General features: G+C 38.8%; 1 protein-coding gene across 3 annotated transcripts in view; it reads left to right on the forward strand.

Annotated features, from left to right (window-relative positions):
- The first annotated feature begins 16001 nt into the window (after window positions 1–16001).
- CA10 (carbonic anhydrase 10) overlaps window positions 16002–24965 on the forward strand; it is a 732369-nt gene continuing 723405 nt past the window's right edge. Inside the window, exons 1-2 of one of the 3 annotated variants that reach the window (XM_001369655.4) lie at window positions 16002–16482; window positions 17725–18346. In XM_001369655.4, the coding sequence (XP_001369692.1) occupies window positions 18286–18346 (61 nt within the window). In that variant the 5' untranslated portion in view covers window positions 16002–16482; window positions 17725–18285. Of the gene's footprint in view, window positions 16483–16850; window positions 17388–17721; window positions 18347–24965 lie in introns of those variants that run through there. The other 2 variants (XM_056816569.1, XM_056816570.1) reach the window with 2 other exon arrangements.

Consider the following 24965-nt stretch of genomic DNA (forward strand, 5'->3'; position numbering starts at 1 on the left):
AGAGATTCTGAAATTAATGTATTATAAAAAGCAAAAAGAAGAAATTAAACATTTTAAAAATAACTAATCCTGTACCTCATAGGGTTGTTGTAAAAAGTCTTGTGAACCACAAATGTTATATCAATATAGTATATTATCATGTAAATTAATAATAAAATAATTAAATTGAATTCCTAGACATTGTTGTGCTCTCGCTTTTTCTTTCCCTCAAATGTCAATGAAGAATGCTGTTGTTTTGCTTTAATTAATTTTAATAACCCTAGTGATAATTCTCTAAACCTAAGAAATTATAAGGCAACCTGAGAATGAACCATACCTACTCCTTTTAGCCACTAAGGAACTACTCCAGCACTAACTAAAGCAGCAATTGACTAAATTCTACCCAAGTGTACCCAAAGTATTAAGGTGACTTCTGTAAAGGCTCCACTTACTCCTGAGACTCACTTAGTCAAAGAGGAGAATCTCCCTCATTTGCTATTATTTCTGTGAATGGAAAACTAAGGAAAAGAGAGAAAGATTTTAATACTCTAGACAATAAGGGGTACAATTCATTAAGGGAAAAAAAGTAAATTCAGTTTTCATTCGCAGACATTAACTGATTTCTCCCAAGGAAAAGGAGAGAGTTGCTACCATTGCTGAAATCTAGTAAAAGACAAAAAAAAAACCTAAATGAAATAAAAAGAACTAATTATAGAATTCTTTAAAGTTGTAAATAAACATTTTACCAGAGCAGAGGAAGTTTTTCTTGTTTTTAAAGAGGAGTAGGTGAACTCCTATTTAGAATTTAGAGCTCAAAGGGTCCATAAAGGCCATCAATTTCAACTTCTTGATTTTATAGATTAGGAATATATAGTATAGAGAGACTAATTGATAGTAGATAGTAAATGGGTGATGCAGGATATGAACTCTTGTCTTCCTCATATACTTTGTTGCTCAATTTAATTCAGTTCAATAAAATAAGCATTTATTAAGCATCTAGTATATGTGAGACACAGTGCTAGGCACTAGGGAGACAAAGAAAGAAAATGACAACAGTTCTCAAGGTAGGTATGATCTCTTGGTGGGGGAAGAGTGGGAGGAAGAGTCTAATGAATATAGAGATTATAAAAAGACATACATAATAAACACAAAATAGTTTTGCAGGGATGGGGAAGATCAGAAAAAAGGTCTCTTGTGGGAAATGACCTGAGGGCTCCTTGTGGCAGTGAATAAACTAGATATGGAGTTTAGAAGATCTGAATTCAAATTCTTCTTCAGTCTCTTAGCTGTATAATCCTAGATAAATCATTTAACCTCTGGTGCCTCAATTTTCTCATTAGTAAAAATGGTGATAATAGTATCTACATCTTCAGTGTTATTCATGAGGATCAAATGATTTAACACATGTAAAGTGCTTTTTAACCCTTACTACTCCATTGTTGGCTTTTCATCTTTTTTTTTTTAAGCCTTACCTTCCATTTTAGAATCAACACTGTGTATAGTTCTAAGGCAGTACTGAGTGGTATGAGCTAGGCAATGGGTTTGTGACTTCCCTAGAGTTATACACATAGGAAGTATCTGAGGCCAGATTTGATCCCAAGATCTACCATCTTTAGGCCTCATTATCAATCCACTGAGCCACCTAGTTGTCCCTTTGTCCTTCATTTTTGAAAATGTCTGGGAACATCACTGGGTGATGTTTTGACTTGAGTGTGATTGGACTTTAACGAGGCAGAGTTGAACAGAATCTTTAGCCTTACTCTCTCTTACAGAATCATCAAAGTCCAATAACAAAACCAAAGTCAGTTAAGAAAAAGAAAAATAGATTAGTGGAACTGAACAGATATATAACAGTAGCAAAGGATTATAGTAACCTTGTATTTGACAAAAGCAATGATCCAAGCTTTTGGGATAAGAATTCACTATTTGATAAGAATTGCTGGGAAAATTGGAAAGCAGTCTAGCAGAAACTAGATGTAGACCAATCTCTTACACCATTTACCAGGATAAGATCAAATGGATACATGATCTAGACATAAAGGAAGATATCATAAGCAAATTAGAAGATAGGGACCATGTCACCTGTCAGATGTATGGATAGGAGAAGAAATTATGAATAAACAAGAGATAGAAAACACTGTGATATGTAAAATGAATAATTTTGATTAAATTAAATTTAAAGTTTTGTATAAATAAAATTAATAATGTACCCAGGATTAGGAGGAAAGCAGAAAATTGGGGGGGGATTTGTAGACAAAGGTTTCCTACTTAAATGTCTCATATCTAAAATGTATAGAGAACTTTGTCCAGTTTATAAGAATATGAGCCAATCTCCAATTAATAAATGGTAAAAAAAATATGCACAGATAATTTTGGGGATGAAGGAATCAAAGCCATAAGTAACAATATGGGGGAAGTGCTCTAAATCATTATTAATTAAAAAATGCAAATCAAAACTCTGAGCCTATCAAATTGGCTAAAATGATAAAAGGGCAAAATGACAAATATTGGAGGGGATGTGGGAAAATGAGGATACTAATATAACATTGATGGAATTGTGAACTGATCTGACCATTTGGGTGAGCAATTATGCCCAAAGAATGATAAAATCATGTAAACCCTTTGATCCAACAATACCACTATTAGATCTGTTACTAAAGTAATCAGAGAAAAAGGAAAAGAACCTACATGTTCTTAAATATTTATAACAGCTCTCTTTGTTGTGGCAAAGAACTAGAAATTGAGGGGATATCCATAAGTTGGGTTATATTTAAAGAATATATGAGAGAGAGAGAGAGAGAGAGAGAGAGAGAGAGAGAGAGAGAGAGAGAGAGAGAGAGAGAGAGAGAGAGAGAGAGAGAGGAGTGAGATATCTAGGAATTTTAAAGTAACAAAACAAATTAATTAAGTAATTTTTTTTTTAAATACACAAGTCAGGATGACTGGTAATGGCCTGGGATGCAATGTATGACCTTAGCATTTTTGATGTCTAACCTAATTCTAACTACCCCACAGCACTTCATGTCCATTAATTGGAACAAATTATTCATATTCACCCATTCCATCAGGGGAAATCTTTATATCCTTGAGGCAGGCATTCCCCCTAACTCAATGATGAGCTTAGGGCCTGCTGTTTACCCTTGATTAGCCTGCTTTAGCCCCATCTGCCGGTTTGTTTTGCTGGTGTGTGGCTGCTTCATATGCTAAAGCTTCTTGAAGTCACAGGTCAGAGTTGAGTGAAAGGTGGACACCAAAGGTAGATGAACAGCCCTGAAAAGGGCTTAACAAGTACTCATATCAGAGTTGCTACTCTTCCCTAAATACCATATACATCCTTTAAATCTATGTGGAAAATTAATATTGAATTGGACTATTTTTTGTGAAATAGTCCTCTCCTTGAAAACTGTCTGATTCTAATATATATTGACCTAAGCTAGAGGAAGTGGCTCTTTATGACCCAGCTCTGTGGCCCCATAGCTTTTGAGCCCTGTTCTTTTGTCCTGCTTGTACACCTTAGCATCTGTTTGTATTATGAAGGGAGTCTACTGGCTAGTTTAGATTTTCTCAAGCAGCTAATTAATAAAGTAATTTAAAATTAAGAAATATGGGCTCTCAAGATTTCTATCATTAAAATAAAAAACATTATGAATGCTGATGACTACGTTTCATCATTATTATTCTTACTTAGTGATTCCATGAGACAGAGATGAGGAGAGAGAGAGCACTCCAGGCATAGAAGACAGCTTATGCTAAGACATGGAGGTAAGTAATGACTATCCAAGGAAGAACGAGTACAACCATTTAGGTAGAATGTAGTTTGCATGATAAGGAGTGATACTGAATCTAGAAAGATAAGTTGGAGACATATTTAAGAGGATTTTAAATGCCACGTAGAGAAGTTAGTATTTTATCCTAGAAACAGTATGAGAAGTATATAACAGTAACCAGAGGTGTACCCAAGTCTTTAGGATTAAAATTCCTATAAATCTAAGGTCCTACTTTTTTCCAATTAACAGTGATTGCACAGATGGTGCACAATAGTGAACTGGCTCTATTCAGTGGGAAGAGTACTGGACTTCAAGTCAGCAGGAATGAGTTTGAGTCCTGAATCTGCCACTTTCCCATGTGTAACTCTGAGTAAACCATTTCCCTTTACAGGAATTTGCCTTAGTCTTCTTTACAAAGACGGAGTAAGGTTATATGTTCTCCATGTTACTTTTCAGCCCCAGCATTGTTGGTTAGTCAGCAACTCGGTCAATAAGTATTTATTAAGCACTTAATTAAGACTAGGTCTAGACACACTGGGAATACAAAGAAAGGCAAAAACAAAAGGCTTGTCCCTACCCTTGAGGAGTTTATATTCTACTGGGGATAACAACTTGCAAGCTACTAGGTGCAAACCATCCTTTTTTAAAAAAGGAAATAAGCAGAAGAAAGAAGGCACTTAGATTAAGATGGACTGGGAAAGGTTTCCTACAAAAGGTGGGATTTTAGCTGGAACCTGAAGAAAGCCAGGACTAAAGGAAAACATCCACTACTGTCAGATACCACTCAGGAAAAGCTCATATACAGGAAAACAGATTAAAGGGAAGATATAGTCCTCAAGGATAAAGAATCATCCTTTAGGAAGATTTGGAAAATATAGTTCTATTTAGGCAGCTCTGGCTGCCCAATTTCTCACTTTTTGAATGTTTGAATGATTGTAGTTTACTTCACTTTTCAATGCTTTAAATGAAAGGAATGCTATTTCACACTGTCATTTGATGTCTTAATACTATTTATTGGGCTCTCTGACATGAAAGAATGAATTGAACTGATGAATTAAGCCTTTATAATAACTTTCAAACTAGCTAACAGGGTAAAATATCTAAACTGAATGACAACTCATGAGTAAGCTGATAAATTTCTTTTTATTTCATTATTTGAAATAATACAGTGTTCAAAACTTGTGAATGAATCACGTTATCGTGATGTTTGCCAAAACATGCCAAGATATTCACAGTCCTTATACAGGCACCCTACAAATGCCTCGAAAGAATTATTTTAACATTCTCCAAAGATACTTTGCTAAAAACTCCAATCAGTTGTCTCAGTGAGGGTAGGTGTCACTTGTATTTAAGATATTCTTTGAAAACTTAACATTAATAGCAACATCAATATGAGAAAGTAGAGCACTGGGAATTAAAAATGCAGATAAAGAAAGAACATTGATAGAAATGTTACTACAAATCTCTTGGAGGGAAAATAAAGGTGACTAATAATATAGTTACAATGGGAAGAAATGGTTTGGGGTTTTTTGTGTGGTATGTGTACTTCTTTTAATATGCTGTTTCCATAACATTCTTGCAAAGCTAGCATTGCTTTTCTTTTCTTTTTTAAACCCTTACTTTCTATCTTATAGACAATTCTAAGTCAGAAAGTCAAGGGCTTAGCAAATGGACTCAAATGACTTTCCCAGAGTCACACAGCTAGGAGGTGCCTGAGGCCAGATCTGAACCAAGTCATCCTGAGTCCATGTCTGGTACTCTTATCTACTGTGCCATTAGGTGCCCCAGCTTTTATTGCTTTTGAAAATTTTTTACTTTTTAAAATTGCTTTTTAAAAATCTCTTTAATTCGTCAAGGATTGTTTGTTGTGCTTGTGCCATATACATACACACACACACACACACACACACACACACACACACACATGCTTATATATGTGTTGAAGTAATTATTTTCTTCTGTATTTGTGTCAAACTTCCCTGTCACCGCAGGAGATTTTTTTTTTTATGATTCAGGGTTTTTTTTGTTTGTTTGCTCATTCTTCTAGTCTACTTTTTAACTTTAGATTTTATGTTAGTTCTGGGCTCTTCTAACTTCCAGGGAGAGAAGGGAAGATGAATAATCTCAGTTTCTATCCTTTTGTCTTTCTGCTGCTTTCAAACCTCTGGCGGTCAGCCTGCAAATTTACAGTAGTTCCAGAGTGGTGTGATATGGGGAGATATCTGTTCCCTTCTCTCCTGGTCTGAATTCTGTAAATTACTAACTCTTTGGATTATGTGTGATTGTGTTTTGGTTTTCTTTATTGTTTTTGTTGTTTTTCTTTCATTTTTAAGAAGATAAATGACACTACAGGGTGTATCTTGGTTAGACTCAGTCACAGTCAATCAAGTGGAAGGATCTGGAGGTTCAAATTGGCTATTCCCCTTTGTTCTTGGCCTGAATAAACTGCTATAGATTGAGCTAAATGTTAGAACTTAGTCTCTATACTGCACTTAGGTTCAGAAACGCACAGCTAAGTTTCTTGAACTCATTCTTTGATCTATACACAATTAAGGCAATGTCCATTTACAATTGATCCCTCTGGAATTGTGACTTGAAACAGGGAAACAGATAACAGAGTTATCAGATGACATTCATTCCTGCTCCCAGAGCTAGTTAATGGGTTACCTGTGACATCTTTCTGTCCTAATGCTTCCTTCCCTAAGGTTCTCTTTTTAGTTCCCTTTCAGTCCCTGGATGCTAGAATGCCCCTATCCTTACCACCCTACACTGTGTTCCTGGCTAGTCTCCTCCAAAATGCCCACAGACCAGTCTATCTGTCTTCTTTAGCTGCCCTGGGCTAGAAAAATGACTCTCTTTGTTTTTTTTTTTCTTGTTTTCTCAATCAGAATTCAGACTGCTGCTTTTTCTAGTTTGTTGTAGAGGAGGTGTGCTTTGTTAGGAGGGGGAAATGCTTCTTCTTTATCATCTTTACTCTTCCCTTTAGGAAAAAATGATGAGGACTTTCTTTTGACTTCTTAGTGATTCAATTTTCTTGTCTTGTATAAACTGAATATTAGTCAAGCTTGCAGCACTGAGATATGGCATTGAGAAGACTAAATCATTCAACTGATCAATCAATAGCTTAACATAATTATTCAACTGTGTATGACTTCTCATTTTGGGGTACTAGCTAGTTATTTCCTTAAAGAAATAATATTCTTCATGGGTTACTTATATAACCTGGGTTCATCCTATGGGTTCCTTCCCAAAACCTATTTGACCTGACATTTTCCTAGGGAAATGATGTTCTGTAAGCCTTTAAGTATTTAGAGTAAGAAGACATTACATATTTGATAAGTTTTATTCAACCTGACAGAAAATATAATGGACCCATGCCTACTGCCATAAAAAACCCTCCTGTATAGGAGCAAAATGTATGTTGTATCATACAGATTTGGATAGTTTTATATTTTATCCCTAAAAGGCAGGAAAGGTATCTGTAGACTTGATTAGTCCAGGGGTATAAATAATTGAAGTTTCCAGGTCACTTAAGTGAATAAAAGAGACCAGCCCCCAAGGACTCAAGACCCTTTCAGACTTGGCAAATATGCCATTATAATGCAATTTACTATACCCTTCTAATCAAGCATGTTTCTATATAGACACAAAAAGGTTACATATTCTTTCCATGCTTTATTGTGCCATTTCAGTTGTGTACAACTCTTCACGACCCTGTTTTGGGGTGTTTTCTTAGCAAAGATACTGGAGTGGTTTGTCATTTCCTTCTCCAGCTCATTTGACAGATGAGGAAGTTGAGGCAAATAGCATTTAAGTGACTTGCCTGGTGTCATACAGCTACTACATGTCTGAGACCAGATTTAAATTTAGGAAAATGAGTATTCCTGACTTAATGCCCAGCACTTTATCTACTATCCATTGTGCTACCTAACTGCCCTTAACTACCACACAAGCTTGAGTTATGGCTCCACCTTTGCAATGGGTCCAATCTCTCATAATAACATTATAAGTTGCTCTTATTTATAGTACCATCCTGGAGTGGAGATCCTCATTCTCCTCAATAGAGAAAAGAACTTTGGGATACTTTTGATTCACGAAGCCCTCACTTCTGGTGCTCTTCACATTTCTAAAGAACCAATGCAATTGCTCTAGAATGAAATGCCACTCTGGGGTTGAATACTTTCATTTAATTAATGAAAAGAACTTGGTATTTCTAAGGAGCCAAAAAATTAGCTTCTCTAATGAGTCCTATCTTCCTTCAGGATTCATTCAGTCCATATGACTCATTGGATAAATGTTAGCTACTCTTCCTCATCATGGCTCTCAGTAGTGCCAATAGGTCATAGAGCAGTGGGAAAAACTTTGTGTTTATAGTCAGAGGATCTGGGTTAAAACTTCTCCTCTGCTCTTTACTGACTTTACAATCTTAGGTGTCACTTAACATCTCTTGGACTGACTTCTCTTGTATAAAATTAGGGAACTGAACTAGATTGTTTCAAAAATGGCAGTTAGATAGAACAGTAAATAGAAAGCCAGACTTGGAGTCAGGAAGACTTGGGCGCAAAATCTTTCTCAGATACTTCCTAAGACCTTGGACTAGTCATTTAATCTTTTGCATGCTCCATTTCCTCTTCCATAATACAAAGATAATAATAATATTGTTGTTGTTGTTGGGATCAAATGAGATAACACATGTGAAATGCTTTACAGACTTTACTGTGTTGTTATTTGTTGTTAAGACCTTCATAGAATAATATGGCTGTTGTTGTAGTTGTTTGCCCTTTGTTTTCTAAGAGAACCGACAACTTCATGAGAGTGATGTCTTGCCTTACCCATAAGTTGGATTTAAATGAGACCGAATTGCACAAAGTCATCAATCTTACTCTCTTCCAAAGTCACAGAAATCTAGTGGGAGGACAAAAGCCAGAATGACAGTCAATGACTTGGATACAGTAGATGATGTTGGTGACTTCAGTACCTGACCAAACTCTAAATGTTCCACAGTGTCTGCTTCAACCACCTTTGTGGTCTTGGAAACAAATGTTCTCATTTGCTTATTCTACTGGTGAAAGTCTTCATCTGCTTCCACCCTCTTGAAGCAGGACTGGGGGTCTCTCTAAGCACTGTATCTCCATAGACCACACCCAGTGAAAAGATCCCATTTTTCCTCATTAAACATGTCTCTTCATAGAAGCATGCATCTGTTAAACTCATTCCACTATGAAAACAAAGCCCCCCTTTAATGATCATGTTGTATATGAACTATGGCCATATCTATAGATGTGAATTAAAGACAGTGATTGGAAAAAAGTCTCCTGGTAATTCAGACATCAAATTTTACTACCATGGAAATAGAAGCAATAATAGGGGAATTGAAAATCTAGGTTTTGCTAGAATTGGAATCTGGATGATTTAGACTGTGCATCAATACAACCAGATGAATACATTCATTAGGCATTTACTATATAACACCAGGCATGGTGCTAGGCTGTGGTGATAAAAATAGAAGGAAGTTTCATTGTACCTGCCTTCAAGGAGCTTACATTCTAATTGGGAAAGGTAGCATGTAGGATAGTGGTGAAAAGTAATATTTTGAAAAGGGAAGCCAGAAAGAATGATAACTGGAATAGGGTAATTAATTCAGATGACTTTCTTATTCTCAAAGGTAAAATTGGTAAGCTGGTAGGTAAGCACAAGCATAGTGACATGATATGTTGACAGTTGAGAAGTAGCTTGGCAGTCCTGAGACCTGCCAAGATAAGGAAAGGAACTTTTAGTTCTCTACTTTATTTTATGTATAGCAAAGACTACATATGCACATATTTAGTAGAGAGTATTTAAGAACTCATAAAAACTCTCTCAGTTCTTAGGAAGCAATGGAAGCTAGAATCAAGGTATCAAGGGGATTCTACCTTCTATGTTAATAATTTTCTAAGGTGAAACAAAATCTGTAATAGATGACAAATTGTAATGGTCATGAACTTGAGAGCAATTTTCTGTCATCCTTCCTTAGAGACTTGGGAAAGATTGCCAAGGTGATAAAGGGTCAGAAATTTGTCAAGAAGGTGCATCTCTTTTGCTAGCAGGCCCACTGGGATAATGGTGTTGGTCAGTCCCACTATTAATAAGAGACTTTACATAGTGAAACTCATAGGATATATCACTGTAGTCCAGCAAAGAAATCCTGAATGGAGGAGAATTGGATAGTGCTTAAAGTGCTAAATGAAAAGCCAGACTTCATTCCTGTGGTTGTAATGCTACTACATTGTGGGAGAAAAAGTAGAAATGCTGGTAAATGATGTGAAAACCTTCTGTGCTAGCCTCTAATTCCTAAATTATACAAGCTGAGGTGGGAGCATACTGTTGTCCTAATTAGAGCCCTGCTCTAAAACTGAGAAACGTTGTAAAACTGAAATCCTTGCTGATAATATATAACTGCTACCTAAGGGTATTCCAGCTGGCTAAAGTAACAGCAGGATAGGGTTCCTGTTGGAATACTACCATATTAGAAAATAGTCTCAATTTTAAAATAACCATTTTGCTTTTCCCTAGGATAAAATTCCACACATACCCAAGCAGGCTGGGAAAACCCACATAATTTCAGGGAGAGAGAATTTTGAGATGATCAAGTCATCTCTCCATCTTCTTATTGTAGAAAGATGAGTAGAAGGGTTCATTGGTCAGTCTGATGAACTTATAGGGTAGTGAGACTTCTGGGGAACTTGGGTTTTTATCTCATTAATTGAAAATGAATTGGTTGGATTTAACTGTTGTAGATCATAGTTATCCCTTAGTGTTGCCCTATAAGAGGGGATTATGTAGTAGAGACATCCTTTCATGGCCTCTTTTCAGAAAGATTTAGAGAATCACAGAGCTAAAGGTAGGCCTGCATCCCAAGATTGGTGTTCCACAATGCTCAGACTGCTTCTAATTATTATCTTAGGGCAGAGATGCATGATACTTTTCTGAATGCTCACCCAAATTATGGAAGAGTAAAGTTCTTGGTCCCCATATTACAACATTTTCACTTTGTCTCTGTGCGTCTCTTTCTGTAGTATAAGCAATAGATCTCTGTCTTTGTCACATATATTTACATATATACATTATATATTCTCTCCTTTGTATAAAATATGGAGAAGGAAGAAAGGGAAGGGGGAGGGAGAGAGAAGAGGAGAGAAGAGAGGGAGAAAGAAGAGAGGAGGAGAAAAGAGGGAGGGAAGAAAGAAAGAAGGGGAAGGGAGAAAAGGAAGGAAGAAGTGGGAGAAAAGAAGGGAGGAAGGAAGAAATGGAAGAAGCAAGAGAGAGGCAGGGAGGAAGAGAGGGAGGGAGATCAAGAGGAAGAAATGAAGAAAGAGAGAGAAGGAGGAAGGGGAAATGAACGAAATCAAATTTCTAGTTACTCTCCCTTTCTCTGGACACTATCCAAAGTAATTTTAACATATTAGACAGTGTGACTTCAGGGTTTCTTAATCATTTTAAATCACAGGTCTTAGAATTGCAAAAGATCTTAGGAGTCAATGAGTCCAATCCTCTCATTTTATATCTGGGGAAACTGAGGCCTAGGAAGATTCAGTGACTTGCCCATGGTTTTATAGCTGGCATATGGCAGAGCTGGAATTTGGGAATAGGTTTACAAATCACAAATCCATTTTTTGTTTTCGTTTTTACATTGTACCTCCTTTAACACTTATGAAATCTTTGCCTCCATTCCATTTCCATCATACGATAGGCATATTCCAGATTCATGATCTCAGACCCCAACAACACAAAGCACTGTTTCACATCTCAGATCTCTAGCATCTCTAGCTCAATATTGCTCTCAAAGCCATTCAATAAAACAGAAATTTATAAAGTTCTTTCTCCATCCTAAATATTAATCTAGTGTTACAAAGTATTACAAAGACAAATAAAACAATCCTTGCACTTAAATTGTTTACATTCTACAGTGAGATACATGTATAGAAAAGTGTAAATACAAGTTAGTTTAAAGAAGAAAAGAGCACAAAAAAGTATGTGTGGATGAGAAAAAGTTTCCCATTAGAGGGATCTCATTGAGACCTAAAAGAAGTTATGGATTATGAAAGATGAAGTTGGGGGGGTGCACTTCAGTTAAAGTAGAAAGCTTATACAAAAAACAGAAAACGGGAGCTGATGAAGCTAGTAGGAGGATTTGTCTAGAACATCAAATGTAAGTAGAGGATCTATAGAAAATCTGAGTTTGAATTCCACTACTTGCTGTGTGACCCTGGTCAAGTCATTTAACTTCTTTCAGTCTCTATTTCCCAATATCTGTAAAAGGAGAATAATATCTTACAAGGTTGTTATAAGGATTAAAGTAGTTCATATCTGAAAAGCTTAATAATAGTAATAATTAGTATTAATACATGTTTATTGACTACTTTGTAAATCTCAAAGAACTATATCAATGCTATTTTTATTATATTAAATAAGTTTGGAAATAGGCTGGAGGGGGATTGTAAAAATCTTTAAATGACAAGCTGAGAAATTCGTATTTTGCCATAAGGAACTAGGGAACCACTAAAGATCCTTGAACAGGAGAATGACCAGGTTTGATCTGTCCATCAGGGGGAAAAAAAAACACATTATTTTGGCATCTGTATGGAGGATAGTTTGGAGAACAGAGACTGGAAGCAGAGAGGCCAATTTGGAAATTATTGCAATAGGAAGAAAAGAGGTAATCAGAGTTTGACTGTGGTAGTAGCCAAGCAGGTAGAAAAAAGAAACAAGAGATTTTATTGAAATAGAATTGACTGAATGCAGCAAATGGTTTGATATGGGGAATGAGGAAAAGTAAAGTGTATGATGAGTCCAGAGCTGAGTGACAAAAAGTGTTGCAGTGCCCTTCAAAGCAAATAGGGAGGTTTGGACATAATGTATTTGATATGACTGTGTGACCTGCGGAGACATCTAGTAGTAACTGGGTCTCATCAGTGAGATCAGGTATGTGTAAATGCAAATGGCAAATAGATACATGTTCTTCAAGACTCAGTTCAATTCAACTTCCTTTTAAAAACTCTTTCTGATTAATACCATAGATTTAAAGCTAAAAGAAACATCCTTTTAGAGTAAAGGAAAGTTCAGCTTATCAAAAAAAAAGTTGTGACCAACATAAGCAGCTTGGAAAACAAAAGAAAAAGCATGGTGCCTACCTTCAGGGAGCTTGCATTCAAATGGGAGTGAACATGCCAACAACCCTGTATGAATTAGCTAAAGAAAGAATAAAATAAGATTATTTCAAGAAGATATGACTTGCACACAATCACCCAGAATTTCAACCCTGGTTATGTGACTCCAAACCGCATGTTTTCTCCATTTTTTCATGATGACTCAGACTATTATGGCCAAGACTACTTTTTTTCCTTTCCTCAATACAAAAGTCCTCATTCTCTGCAATGCAAAGTTTGCTACTCTCACTGTATGCTTCTTTTCATTGTATAATTTTGTATTTGTCTCGTATGCATCTTGTTTCTACAACTCTAATAATTGTATATTTATGGTCAAATAATAGCTTATTTGGTCATTGATACCCTATGAACTTGATAGTATAAAAATATTGTTCCCATTTTGCAAAGGAAGAAACTGAGTTTAAAAGGTTAACTGATTTACCAAAAGTCATAGAATCTGTGATGGTGTTACAGAAATTGAGTCAAGATCTTTTGACTCGATTTCCACTGCTTTTTTTCCTCACAATATGCCACTGTTTTTGTGAGGATAAGATTAGATAATGTTTGTAAAGCATTTTGCAAAAGTTTACAAAGCATTATATGAATTATAGTGTTTTGTTGACTATAGCCTATTAGTTCCTGGTTATTGATTGGATCATACAATTTAAAGAAGGAAACTGATTATCCAATCCAACTCTTTTATACTTATATATATATATATATACATATATATATATATATATATTAAATGGGACCTAGACAGCTGAGGTAATTTGCCCAAAGCTGTATAATTATTGGCAGAGTTTAAGGAAAGGGGCAGGTATTGGACCTGTGATTTTACTGATGTAGGGAAGTCCTACCTAAGGAATTTCTACCAAAGATTAGTATTTTATCAGCAATTTAATCTTAAGTCCTATAATAATGAAAGCTTAAGTGACTTACCCAGGGTTATGAAGCCAGTATCAAAAGCAAAAGTTAAACCTGTCTATTCCTGACTTTGAGGCTGGCTCTATTTAGCATTCATAAGGGCCAGGGCAAACACTGCTTAATAGAACCAACACACTTTACAAACATCGTCTCATTTAATCCTCACAACAACTCTTAGGTAAAGGCTACAAGGGCTATTATTCCCATTTTACAGGTGAGAAATCTGAATTAGGTGAATCCAGGCAAAGAGAGGTTAAGTGAAGGCATTAGTCACATACCAGTTCTAGAGGTGTTGAATTCAAATACAAGACTTTTTCAATCTCCAAGGCCAGGACTTTTTCTACCTCTTTACACTGCCTCTCAGAATTAGTTTCAGTTATATTGGAAAATAGCCCAACCTTCTTACATTACCATTGATAAGACTGTTATTATTTTTTTCCTATTCTTGTCATTGACTATCTTGTCTGAAATACAGGAATGCCTAAATAAATATCCTTCAAAGTGGTTAACCTACAAATGTTTGGAGGATGGTCTTGCTTACTTTATGTACACTCAATAAATGCCTTTTGAGAAAAATAGTCTGTTCCTCACTGGACATATTAGGATTTCCCTTATAATCTTTAATGATCTGAAATGGGAGAAGGAATTGTGATAATGAAAAGGTGAAGTTCTCTCAGGAGTTCTGAACATTTAAGTCCACACATGCATATATATTGCCAAAAGATTAAATTTTATTCTCAGTGACCTGCTTGCAGCCCCTTCCCTTGACTTTTCAAATATTCTATTCTCAGTTTCCCCCCCCCCAAGGTACAAAGAGAGAGAGCCACATCTTGTGACTTATTTTGAAAACCTAACTCCAATCTCTTCAAAGTACTTCTCTCTCACCATTGTTTTCTGAGGCTGATGGGGAACACTACATAAACACCCTATTTTTATTTTTTCTATTTCATGATTTTTTTCGTTCTAATAGCTTCTGAAATCAGACCACACCACTGCCAACCTCAATATTCCTCCATCTCCCAGCACGGGGTTGGGGGAGGGACAGAATGAGGGGAGGAGATTGAGTGGAAACTGGACTGGAGGTTTTTTTTTTTTGCTGACCCCCTAGGAGGCAACAGCGGAATTGGCACAACTCAGAGATAGCACTTTTTCGCAGTCCTCTCTGGTCCTGTCCACCCAAGTCCTAGGGACACTGTTCTTCTGAGTTCAAGTACCATATGACCCAGTACTCTACTGCTTTTTATCCCCCCCCCCCCCCGGGGGATGTCCAGGGACAACACGCTAGTTTTTGTGAGCATCTAGATGGGACTTCCTTTCCTCTCCGCATATGTTCTGCAATTATATGGTCCGAGACTTGCTCTAAAGTCATTTGAATATTAGAATGAAAAAGTGCCAAAAAAAAAAAAATCCCCTACAGGGCGTGTGTGCAAGCCTGTGTGTGTGTGAGCACGATGATGTGAAATATTCCAATGTCACGGTCTGCAACCAGTATAATCATGCTGAGAATTTGGGGACTGTGCAAAACCTTGCCCCCACCCATCCCCTTTCTCCTTTATCACCCCCTCCCCCAAAGGAAGGAGGTCTTTGCTGTCACGCCGCCACCACCACGGTCATAACAGCAGCTGCAGCCACAGAGATATCTGCAGGGATCCTCGACTAGAATTCTTTACTCCCCACCTTCCTACTACATAAGCCTGCTCACCCTATATTCCCCTATCCTCCCCTTCATTTCTTTCTTTCTTCACCCCCCCTTCCCCGCCCCCATTCAAACAATCTGACTGACTGCGGGGATTCCTTCCAAGTGTCCCCGGGCCAAGCCGCTGACCTAGGGCGAATCACCCTCTTGCCTCCCAATCTCCAGACACATTCTCTCTCTCTCTCTCTCTCTCTCTCTCTCTCTCTCTCTCTCTCTCTCTCTCTCTCTCTCTCTCTCTCTCTCTCTCTCTCTCTCTCTCTCGTCTTTATCTCTGTCTCTCTGTCTGTCTGTCTCTGTGTTTGTCTGTCTGTCTGTCTGTCTGTCTGTCTCTCTCTCTCACACACACACGCACACACACACACACACAAACACACATATACCCCTCGCTGATGAAACACTCCCTGGCACCTCTTTCCTTGCCCAGGTGCACGCGCCCTCCTCCACTTTTCCCCGGGGCCCGGGGAAAGTCGCTCTCTTGCTGTGGTCGTGTGTATGTGTGTGTTTGTGTGTGTGCGCGCGCGCGCGCGCGCGCGTTTAGTGTGGAAATCTCCTTCGGTGGAAGCTGCACCGCCAGCGGGGAGTATATCCTGGAGCCCAGCAAAGGACTGGAAAGCGCTAGAGCTAAAAGAAAGAAAAAGCGGAAAAAAAGCCAGGCGAGGGGAGGCTAGGCGCGGAAGGCAACAGCAGCACCCCGACGCCCCTCCCTCTGGCCCTAGCCTTCAGTCCCGGGCTGCTCGGGCGCGGAGCAGGGCTCAGGATCCACGGGCTGCTGCTGTCCGCCGCGTCCACTCAGCCTTGGAAAAGCTTTGATCAATTATTTTACCCCCTTTGGGGGAAAAGGAGAAGCAGAGGGAAGGGAGGGCAAGGGAGGAGATTGCAGAAGGGAGTTACACCTGGTTTACGAGCCGGAAAAAGGAGAACTTTGGGGGTAAGTAGCGCTCTGGCGCTGAACTGCAAAGGGGGAGGGGGAAAGGAGAGTTGGCAGAGGTAGGAGGGGGCGAGCGGACAGCAATGAATTATGCAAAAAATAAAAAGAAAGGAAAAGAGAGAGGTAGAGGAGAAAGAGATTCCAATGTTTCAGGACAACCATAGCCGAGGGAAAGAACCGCAATGCAACTCCTAGGCTAAGTCCCGTCCTAGGCTCTGGCGCTACACAGACCCGCGCGAAGTTATTTTTAATGAGATTGGAAACTAAAATGACAAGGCTACCTTGTAGCCCCGAGAGGGATGGGGAACTTGGCAGGTGGGCAGAGCCCATAGCCCTCTGGTGAGAAGCTTTGCCCCTGGCGGGGGCGGAGGCAAGGGCCAGAAAGCCCAGAGAAACTTCCCATTTTCATTCCAAATGTGATGCTCCAGGATTCTAGCCTTAAATGTCCCCTCCTATCCCCTCCCCCCCCAACTCCTTCCATGTGTCCAGCTGCCTGGGACTCGGGCCTGGGTACAGTACACTGAGGCAGCAGAGGTCGGGGTAAGCGAGAGTGCTTACCTGGCCTAGCCGCCCCCTCCGTTTGCAAACCTCCTTCCCCTTCCCTTTCCTTCCTCCCCCCTCCTCCCCCCAACTCTCTGGAAGCAGCAAGCTCTATAGGCGAGGAAAGAACGACCCCTGCAGTTTCATTGCGGGAAAATCTCAGCGATACGGTTGATGGGGAGAGGAAATTGTAGAAGCCAGGGAGCCGGGGAGAAATAAATGTATAAACGAATGAAAGCAAGGGAAATAAATAGATGAATAAATAAGGAGTATGTGACTCAGGCGCCACGGCCCATATCCCTCAGGAAGGAGCTTGAGCCAAGGCCGCGCGCACTTTCCTCTCCCTAAAGGATTCTTCGCCCAAGGTGCCAGGGTCTTCTTTCTAAGAGGGCAGCCTAGGGCCCAAGACAAGAAGCAGAGAGAAGGAAAAGAAGAAAGAGAGGAAGAAGGGGGGGGGGGGGGGAGCTTCTGGAGTAACCCTGGGGCTCGGCGGAGATTGCAAGCTGTCAGAGATTTATGACAAGTCACATTCAAATTCAAATTCTCTCTCTCTCTCTCTCTCTCTCTCTCTCTCTCTCTCTCTCTCTCTCTCTCTCTCTCTCTCTCTCTCTCTCTCTCTCTCTCTCTCTCTCTCCCCTCCATCTCCCTCCACCCCCTCCTTTTCCTGTTTGGTGTACCCGCCCTCCCCACTCGGGGCAGCAGGAGAGGAGCCCCGAAGAACCATGCCTTGGTAAGGTGGGCGGACTTCGAGGGCAACTTGTAGCTGACCGCCTGGGCACCAAGAGAACGAACGCAGGGGAAGGCATTCGACCACGCGGCCCACTGGGGGGCTGTCGTCTATGTCTTGTTGGGGGGCCTGGTGGATTGGGGTCTCGCTTTCTGGAGCTAGAGTCCAGCGCTGGTGGCCTCAGGTGGAGGCTGCTGCTGCTGCTGCTGCTTCTGCTGTCGCTGCTTTCGAGAGCCCAGGAAATAGAGGAGAGAGACCGTCGGGGCAGCGAAACATTGGACATGTGTCAGCACATCTGGGGAATAGATCCTACGAGCTCGAGGGGAGATTTGCTGGAACAATTCAAACTGCGATATTGATCTTGGGGGTGGTAGTCATTGGCCGGCTTTGGGGTGGGAGTGCGTGTGTGCGCGCGTAAGAGAGTGTGTGTATGTGTGTGTGTGTGTGCGCGCGCGCGTGTGTGGTGGTGGGCTCCCCCCTTCCCCTTCCCCCCTTTTTTTTCCGTCGAGTGATGCACTTGGAATGAGAATCGGAGGATGGAAATAGTCTGGGAGGTGCTTTTTCTCCTTCAAGCCAATTTCATCGTCTGCATATCAGGTATGGAACAAATCGGATTCGAAAGAAGGTTGTCTTGTATAGTGTGAAAAATATGGATTTTATCTTGTGTAAACACCCGTGGAGGGAGGCAGGGAAGGGAACCCGACCGGCCGCTTGGGGGTAGGGAGCTCTGCGGGCTTCCCCACCTGCAAAACTACGAGCGCCTCTTCCTTTCTGTTCCCAAGAGCGCTGGAGAGTACTGGAGGGATTCAGTTATGCCGGAGGATTGAGGGCGAGGGAGGAGGCTGGAGCAGAGGAGGTGGAAGGTGGGTCTTGATTCTCCACTGATTATCGGCTAGAGAAATCTTGTGTCTAAATCCAGCCCACAGTACCCCACCCCAACCCCCACCCGATCCCAGTCTCCCGGGCTTCAAAGTTCCTAAACTCAGCGCCTTGAAGCTGGCAAAATGGACGCAGTGCCCTGCCCCTGTATGTAGTCACTTTGGAGAGACTGCGGAGGATGCGGGGATTAGATCATGCCGGCAGAAAACTGTTGGGAGGGGAATAAGGGTGCTTGCGTGTGTGTTTGTGTGTGTGTGTGTGTTTCTTCCAGATATGTGAAGAGCAGGCAGCTCTCTACTAGCGTGTTCCTGCCTAAGTATCTTACCTAAACCTCCATCCCTCCTTGTCACAAAACAACCACAGTGACTTTTCCGTTTCCCCAATAGCTGCTTCCCAGTTAGCTAGAGTAGCCCTGGCCTTGTATTCCAAATCTCAAGCAAGTGTAGCTGTCCTTCGCTATGGTTAGAGAAGGGAAGAATAAGTATCCTAAGGTACAAAATAGGGATATTGGGGTTGAGAGCAGAGGATTTTCCAACAGTGTGCTGGTTAATGAAATGTTACTCAGGTGGCTAAGGGAGGAAGGAGTCTGTCCCCTGAAATACTAAAAAACTTGATATCTCCTCCTTCCCTTTACCCAACAGCTGTTGCCTCTTACTACCCAAAGCCCACCTAGTTATATGTTAGTAGTTTATATTTACAATTGTGCCCTTGGTCCCCATTTTCATGCAAGAATGGGAATACAGCCAACTTTCCCAGTGGCCTGAGGAGAAATAACCCGTGGTCCCTCAAACCAGGCACATCTGGAACAGAGGCAAGGGGGATCTGGGATAATAGTGCTCCTCCCACTTAATCCTGTTCTAGGGAGCTTGAGCTCATCCTGGCCCTGGTGAAATAAAACACCAACTAACTCTTAAACCTTGTTTTTCAATTTCCTTTTTATGCCAATATGAAAGGGGTAGGGGTGGGCAGCATCTTCCTCCATATTCCCTTATTCCTATTTGCCACTGACAACCTAGCAAGGAGTTTGCTTTTGTTGAATTAAGGTATTTTCTTTTTAGCACATTTTCTTCCACTACCCTAGACCCCCCCCCCCCCTTTAGATTTCCTCTTGCTGCAGCTGGAGATTGTTCCAGTGCCTCTGAGAATGGTCATTTATGCATATATGCATATAATATCTAAATGTTTATAAATGTATTTCTATAAACATATACATATATACACATCACTTAGTCAGTCTTTTTATATGCCTTTCCAAATTTCCCTTCTCAATTCTCCTTTCTAAAATATTTCAGTAAAGTTACAAAAAAATCCCTCTCTAAGATCACCAACAACTTTCTCCCTTGCCTCCCCCACCTCTTCCTCATAAATAATTTTCAGATTTTGGCAAGTATAAAGTCTAATTCCTGTCAAGACTTTTGATGAGTTAAGGCCTTTGGTTACCTCAGTTTGTTAGCAAATCCTTCCCCTATAAACATATAGTATGCATTTTTATGGTGATTATGTATAAGGACCTACTGGGAAAAAAGTCTCTTTCTGTGTATGTTCAGATGTGGAGTCCTAAAAGAGCGTAACAACAGTATATAGTATTAATAGTATATGGTTAAAGCTATATTGTGCTCAGTATGCCAGCAGCTAAAGCATTGACGTAGAAAGATGAGAAGTGTTTTCAAGTAAGAAATGGAAGTATTGAGCACATGGCCTTTCACACATATTCACTAAATAATCATTGATGTATTATGAGGGAATAAAAGTGTAAGCAAAATTGCTAGCTATTAGCTTAATATGGAAAACTAGGTTATGGTTCCAAATGCCTAGTTAGGTCTTGAATTAATTTGCCCTTTATGAAGCTGTTTAGACAGAGATGTAGCATTATGCTTTGCACATTTATGTATTATACACACCTACTTTAAAGACCCATTATTTTTAAATGGTTTAGGCATTTGCCTCTCCAGCCTCTTTGCCTCAGTCTAGCTGCTTATCCAATTACATCTTTTTATGTCAGCATTCAGGAGGGCATTGTAATTGTGATTCACGATTGCCACACTTTGGGGTGTTCTGACTCCTCCCTTTCCTTCCCATGTGACAGCTTTGGGATATTGCTGGGGAGGTCTGGAAAGGAGGGGGAGGCAGAAGTAGTACATGGGGACTAAGTCTGAAGAAATGTGACTCAGGAAGAGACTAGTGGGTCTTTCCCATCTCAGATTTTCCATGATTTGCAGTTTTAATTTACTTAGCATAGATAGGACTTCACTAAAGGGAACACAGAATCACCCAGAGAGCCGAGTAAATCTTGCCGATTTTCCCTTCTTTTTTCTCTCCTTCTTCCCACTCAATGTAGTGAATTGCCAGGCAAGTGGTGAACCTAATGTGCTGTGTTGGTTTATTGGGTCACTGTGCATCAATAATTGATGCATTGGCATGGTTTGCTGTATTATCGAGAAATACCAGACCAGGAAAAGGAAGCACAATTCTGCAGTGTAAACATGCTAAAAAAGAAAACCTTAGTTGGAGATTTAGGCCAAGGATGAAGGATCATTGATTTAGTTTCAGGAGGCAGTCTTTGCTTTTAATCAAGTCAGCAAACTCTTATTAAGCCCTTACTGTCTACCAGGCACTGTGCTAAGTGCTGAGATGCAAAGGAAGGCAAAAAACAAGACCACTGTCTCCTTTAACAGGTTAGTTTGGAGTTTTGTTTTCTTAATCTCAGGAAATAAGAATTGCAATGCTTTTCTTTTTCTCTGTGGGATTGTTGGAAGACACTGTTTCAAAATCTTGGGCTTCTGTGTTCCTGGGATGTGCATTAATCTGCTTGTGATAAAATAAAATGAAGAAGAAAAAAGCTAAAAACACCAAAAGCCATGGTTGGCTTTAGCTGGTAGTGTGGTAAGTAGCATTTGGGCCTGTGATCCAGATGTCATCAGTTTCAGTCACTTAATGACTCCCCCTGCAGAATGGGAAGAGAAAGGGCTATGGAGTGGGTTCTGAATCCACAATGAAATAAAAGCTCATTCAGCTGAAAATATAAGACAGACAGGATCTGTAAGAGGAAAGAAAGAAGCAGAGGTTGTTTTCCTCTGTGCTATCAGAAGTTTCACTTCTTCCCCATAAAAGCAACTTAGACAAGGTAGTATTTATGGTCCCCCAGCTGTGGGAAAGGTCCTTCTAGGTATAGAATAGTTCTTGTATTTAATTCAGACATAGCCACTTGTCCCTTCTATAGCATATTCTCACTTGGTAACATGAAAATTGGATCTCACTTGGAAGGAATGCTTTCAAATGCTTTTTTTTTTTTTCAAATTTTGTTCAAAATGTTCTTTTGAAATCATAATTAATAGGAAAGAATATCAGCTCTGGAGTCAAAGTACCTCTTTTCATGTTTTACCTCTGACCCTTACTACTTCTCTTGACTAGACAAATCATTTAACCTCACTTTGGCTTAGTGTTTCTTGTTACTGTTCTTTGGTTTAGGCTCAATTTACATGACCCCATGGGGTTTTCTAGGCAGAGATAATGCAGTGGTTCACCATTTCCTACTCCAATTCTTTTTATGGATGAGGAAACTGAGGTAAACAGGGTTAGTGAGTTGTCCAGAATAACTCAGACAGTAAGTATCGGAGTCCTAATTTGAATTCAGGTTGTACTGGGGCTCTAACCTGGCACTCTGACACCTAGCTACCCCAAACCTTTATATACTCATCTCAAAAATGTGAGATTCGACTAGATGGTTTTTGAAAACTCTTCCAACTCTATATCAGTGATTCCATGATTACTATCATTAATTCAAACTTATAACATGAATGAATATAGTACTTAAGGTTTACAAAAAGGTTAAGTTTTTAAAGTTATTCTGAATTTAACACCAATGAATGTGAATATTGATACAAAGAAGAGAAAAAGGAAATGCATATGAAACCACCTATTTCCATGAAGAACATTAAAAAACAGGAGATGATAAATTCAACAAGTTGTCCTTTATGTCTCTGATCTCACTTTAATTCTTTTCTATGCTTTTAATTTTTAACCCTTACCTTCCATCTTAGAATCAATACTGTGTATTGGTTCCATGGCAGTAGAGCAATATGGGGAAAGCAATAGGAATTAAGTGACTTGCCCAGGGTCAGATAGCTAGGAACTTTCTGAGGTCAGATTTTAACTCAGGTCTAGGTCTAGCTCTCAATCCACTGAACCACCTTGCTGCCCCCCCCTTCTTCTATGCTTTTTTTGTTCTGGTGTGACATTGATACTCTTTCTTTGATTTTATGGGCCTTCACTGTCATTAGCTCTCCTTTAATTCTACTCCTAATTAAGGAACAACACATTTTAAAAAACCTCAAATCTCCTTATAAATAAATAATTAAATAGAAATCCTTATGAATAAATTATAATGTCCCCCCCAAAACCCAAATCATAAATTGGCCACAGAAGAAGATCTCTGTGCCTCTAGTTTATTAGTTCTGTTAGGAGGTGAGTATCATGCCTCTGTCATCTGTCATCTGGAGTAATGATTGGTCATTGATCAAAATTCTTAAGTTTTTCAAAATTGTTTTTCTTTAGAGTTTTGAAGTCATTGTATAAACTGTTCTCCTGCTGCTTTTCACTTCACTACATAATTTTATACAATTTTTCCAGTTCTTCCTGCACCTAAACCTGTCCTATTATTCAATTATATTTGTATAATACAATTTATTTAGCTATTCTCCAATAGATATGCACCATCTTTGTTTCTAGTTCTTTGATAAAATTAAAAAGTACTATAATGAATATTTTTTTACAGATGGATTCTCTTACATTTCTTCTATTTCTTTGGAACATATTTCTAGTTGTAATATTGGCTAGGTCAAAAGGGTTTATATAGTCATAGTTTAAAGACTTTTTTGAGTATAGTTCCAAATTCCTTTCCAAAATGGCCCAACTAATCCATAGCTCAAACATATGTGTGCCTACATCATTTTCCATTTTTTTGTTACCTCTAATGGGTGAAATCGAAGAGTTGTTTTAACTTACATTTCTTTTTGTAGAAATTTAGATTATTTTTTTTCATATGGTTGCCAATAGCTGGCCTTTCTTCTTTTCACAACTGTTTTCCTTTCATTTATCTGTTGGGATATAGCTCTTATTATATTTTTTGAATCAGTTCTCTTTATATCTTGTATATCTGACCTTGATCAAACAAAATTACTACAGATATGTATTCCTTGAGTCAATCATTTCCCTTTTAAACTTAGTTACATTGGTTTTGTTTATACAAAAAGCATTTTAATTTTATGCAACTGAAAGTGTCCATTTCATTTTCTTTGATACTCTCTCTACCCCTTGTTTGATTAATTCTTCTCTCATCTTGTTGTGACATCCTTCCGTGTTCCTCTAATTTTTTTTAATTGTATAAACCATCATATTTAAATCCACATCCATGTGGAACTTTTTGTAATAAACAGCATAAGATGTTAATATGCTGATATAAACCTAATTTATTATAAACAGATTGCTATGTTTCCCAAAGTTTTTTTTTTTTTTAATCAATTAGCAAGTCATTATCACAATAGTTGGGATCTTTGGATTTAGCAAGTACTATGTAACAACATTCATTCATTTTTTTTTAACTTGTGTATATCATCTGTTCCTGTGGTCAACTTTTCTAGTTTATACCAAATTATTTTGATAATTACTGATTTATAATTTTGTTTGATATCCAGTATTGTTAGGCTTCTATTTCCCACTTTTTTCATTATTCTTATTGAGATTCTGATGTGTTGCTCCTGGAGGTGAATCTCATAAATTTTAAAAGCTCTACAAAAGTGACCCTTTGGTAGCCTGAATGATACACTGAATAAGTGAATTAATTCAGGTAATATTGCCATTATTATATTAGTTTGGCCCAATTAAGAGCAATTAATGGCTTTCCAATTATCTGTATTTATTACATAAAGTATATTTTGTATTTATAGTAATGTAATTACTGTGGACATGTATTAGTTGGTGGATTCACAGATAGTTTTGTTATTCTGTAGGTCATTTAAATGCAATTTTTTTCTGTTGGATTTTCTTTGTAACAAAGAGAAAAGCTGATGATTGATGTAGATCTATTTTAAATCATGCTATTTTGCTGAAGTCGTTGAATACATTAACTTAAGTAGACAACCATATTATCTGCAAATCTAAAAAATGCATTTCCTCTTGTGTGTTTATTTCCCTCAATTTCTTTTTCTTTTATTATTGCTATAGCTAGCATTCAAAAAAAGTATAATTAAACAATAGTGACAATAACATGCAAATTTGCTTTGCCCCTGATCTTATTAGAAAGACTTCTAGCATTTATCTATCACACATAATACTACCT

This window comes from Monodelphis domestica, chromosome 2 (assembly GCF_027887165.1).
Source record: "Monodelphis domestica isolate mMonDom1 chromosome 2, mMonDom1.pri, whole genome shotgun sequence".
Lineage (NCBI taxonomy): Eukaryota > Metazoa > Chordata > Mammalia > Didelphimorphia > Didelphidae > Monodelphis > Monodelphis domestica.